This window comes from Fukomys damarensis, unplaced genomic scaffold (genome assembly GCF_012274545.1).
Source record: "Fukomys damarensis isolate Sample0158 unplaced genomic scaffold, DMR_v1.0_HiC HiC_scaffold_33, whole genome shotgun sequence".
Taxonomy (NCBI): Eukaryota; Metazoa; Chordata; class Mammalia; order Rodentia; family Bathyergidae; genus Fukomys; species Fukomys damarensis.
The window spans coordinates 46,555,134-46,557,588 of NW_022900945.1; the positions used below are offsets into that span (position 1 = coordinate 46,555,134).

Here is a 2,455-nt window from a genome sequence, read left to right on the forward strand (position 1 = left end):
ATATATGATTTCCCTATAGGATTTGTTCCCTATGAAAATATAATGCCACTGCTCATCTGAGAGGAAGCAAAGGTCAGGCAGTAATGTGAGTGGTGAGTGGTGGGGAATGGCTGTAAATACTGTTGAAATTACCTAACTTGCCCACTGCTGACCTTGATTTTGGTGCTCACTACAGAGCTGTTCTCTGACTGGGTCCTGGGAAAATTCCACTGTCAGCACTTTCCACGAAGAGGAGGTAGCTGACTTACAGGGAAGGTGCAATGTTGAGTGGGCTGCTGTGCATCACAGCCAAAGTTCAAGTTCCCTTTGGCAGTACTTCATTGTTGACTGACTTGTTCTAGCCTTTGTACTGTTGACCTGACTCTTTTCTCCCTGACCACTGCTTACCTGGATCCTGGAAGAAGGGAGTGGGTAGACTGTTGGATTTCTCCGCTATACTTACAATCATGTCAATGGCTCTTATTGTCTAAGCAAACCGGCTTTCATTTCACCTTTGATTTTGCAACAGTCATTAATTCTGGCTATGGGTCATCAGTATAGATGAAATGAAAGGAAGGCATTCTGAAAACTTTATCACTTCTTCTCCCATCCCTTCCTACTCTTTATTTTTTCCAGAACTTTCACACATTCCAGGTCATTCATTCTGGATTGAAAACCCGCCTGGGGTAGGAAAATAGTCACTGAACAAGCTATCGAAAGATCTCAGATTCTGACTCTTCTGCTTACTGATTGTGTGTCCCTGAGGTGTCCTGGTCCCTTTAGCCTCAGGTCCTTTAATTGGGAAATGGCCACAGAGCCCACCTTAGTGAGTGACCATGAAGACCGGTGGACACATGGAGGAGAATTACGATCTTCCTATGTGTAGAATCCGGGGAATACTTGTTCCCTTTCTTCCCTCTTCTTCTTCCCCAAACTTCTGTCCCCTCTGGAGCTCCAGGTTTCCTTCACTCTTTTTAACTTGTGGGTCCTAGAAACCAAAATCTCAGCGAGTTAATTTGCCTGCCACAGCCTTAGGACAGATTAGTGGCAGACAAAGGTATAATCATCTTGCAAACCCCAGGCCAGGTTTTCTGCCTACCTCTGCACATTGCGGGGGGCTGAGTGGTTACCTGAGCTGCCTGGCTCATCACGTCAGCTTCCGGAGGGCTTCTGTTGCCTGTGCGGTCAGTGAGCTCACTCACAACTTGTTTCCCCACCCCAGGTTTTGGCCCCCGGTCATTTCCTCATCATGGTGCCTGTGAGGGGCCTGGCTGGGTACAGAGAAGTGCGGGAGCAGCGCTGGCGGTACTACAACCTGAAGGGCTCCCGGCTCTCCTGCCCCTTGCGGGCCCCCGAGGGCCTGCAGCAGTGGCTGCAGGTGGAGCAGTTCACAAAGAGCATGTGGCAGTGGCACGAGGCTGACGTCAACATCGAGGGTGACATCGTGCCCGCCAAGGTCCTCCAGGTGTTCCAGAAGCTGGTGGAAAAAGCGATTACTACCTGTCACCTCTCAGGTGAGCCGATCCGAGGAAAGGTGCAAGGGGTATTGTGAGGTTCCCTTCTGGCTCTAAAAGCCTTGCGTGGATGTAACTGAGACAGGAATCGGGTGGCGCTCACATCAGTGAAGGGTGTAGGAAGTTACCCTTTCTTCTGTGGTGACAAAGAGACTATGGCGGTTTGTGCTTGCCAAACACTCCTGAGGGTTTAGGCAGATGGCTATCCTGGCAGACACAATGCGCTGTGGACTATGTACCTTTTCCATGTTTAAAAGAGCAGATTGGGCCAGGGATTTGGTGCTGTGCCTGCCTCACAAGCCCAAGATCCTTAGTTTGATCCCAGTACCAATAATAATAATAGTAATAATAATAATAATAATAATAAAACAGCAAAATATTCACAATTCAAGTAGCACTTTCTACTGCAACAGCTTCCGCCTGACTCAATGCACCCGCAGTGCACTGAGATATCACATTTAGAAACCTCCCAAATAGCAAAGCACAAAGTCCTGAAGCTGTGAGAAATTAGTGAGGTTAGCAACTCCCAAATTTTAAGCTACTGTATAATACGGGCATGTATATGTGTGCATTCACGCACGTACAGGTACACACACACACTTTATTCACGCAAAGTAAAAAGGTGAATTTCAAACTGAAAAAAATGGCTAATGTCCTCAATTATAAAGGAGTGTTTATAAACCAATAAGGAAAAAGAGCTGAACAGTAGGAATCATAACTCTAAAACAAACAAACCAACAACAAAAACAAGAATCACAGAAAATAATACAAATAGAAAATGAGGCTGAGGCAGGAAATTTGCAGATTTGAGCCCAGCCTGGATAATAACTTCAGTGACTTAGCAAGACTGTGCCTCTGTATAATAAAGGTCCAGAGATGTAGCTCAGTGTTGACCCTTGGTTCAATTTCCAGTACTGCCATGAAGAGAGAGAGAGAGAGAAGGGAGGGGAGGGGAGGGGAGG

General features: G+C 46.7%; 1 protein-coding gene across 3 annotated transcripts in view; it reads left to right on the plus strand.

Moving 5' to 3' along the window:
• The window catches only part of Mab21l3 (mab-21 like 3), a 21,665-nt gene that overhangs the window by 11,395 nt on the left and 7,815 nt on the right, over positions 1-2,455 (plus strand). For all 3 annotated transcript variants that reach the window (XM_010631204.3, XM_010631203.3, XM_010631205.3), the window contains one exon: positions 1,202-1,493. In XM_010631204.3, coding sequence (XP_010629506.1) covers positions 1,202-1,493 — 292 coding nt within the window. The remainder of the gene's footprint in view (positions 1-1,201; positions 1,494-2,455) is intronic.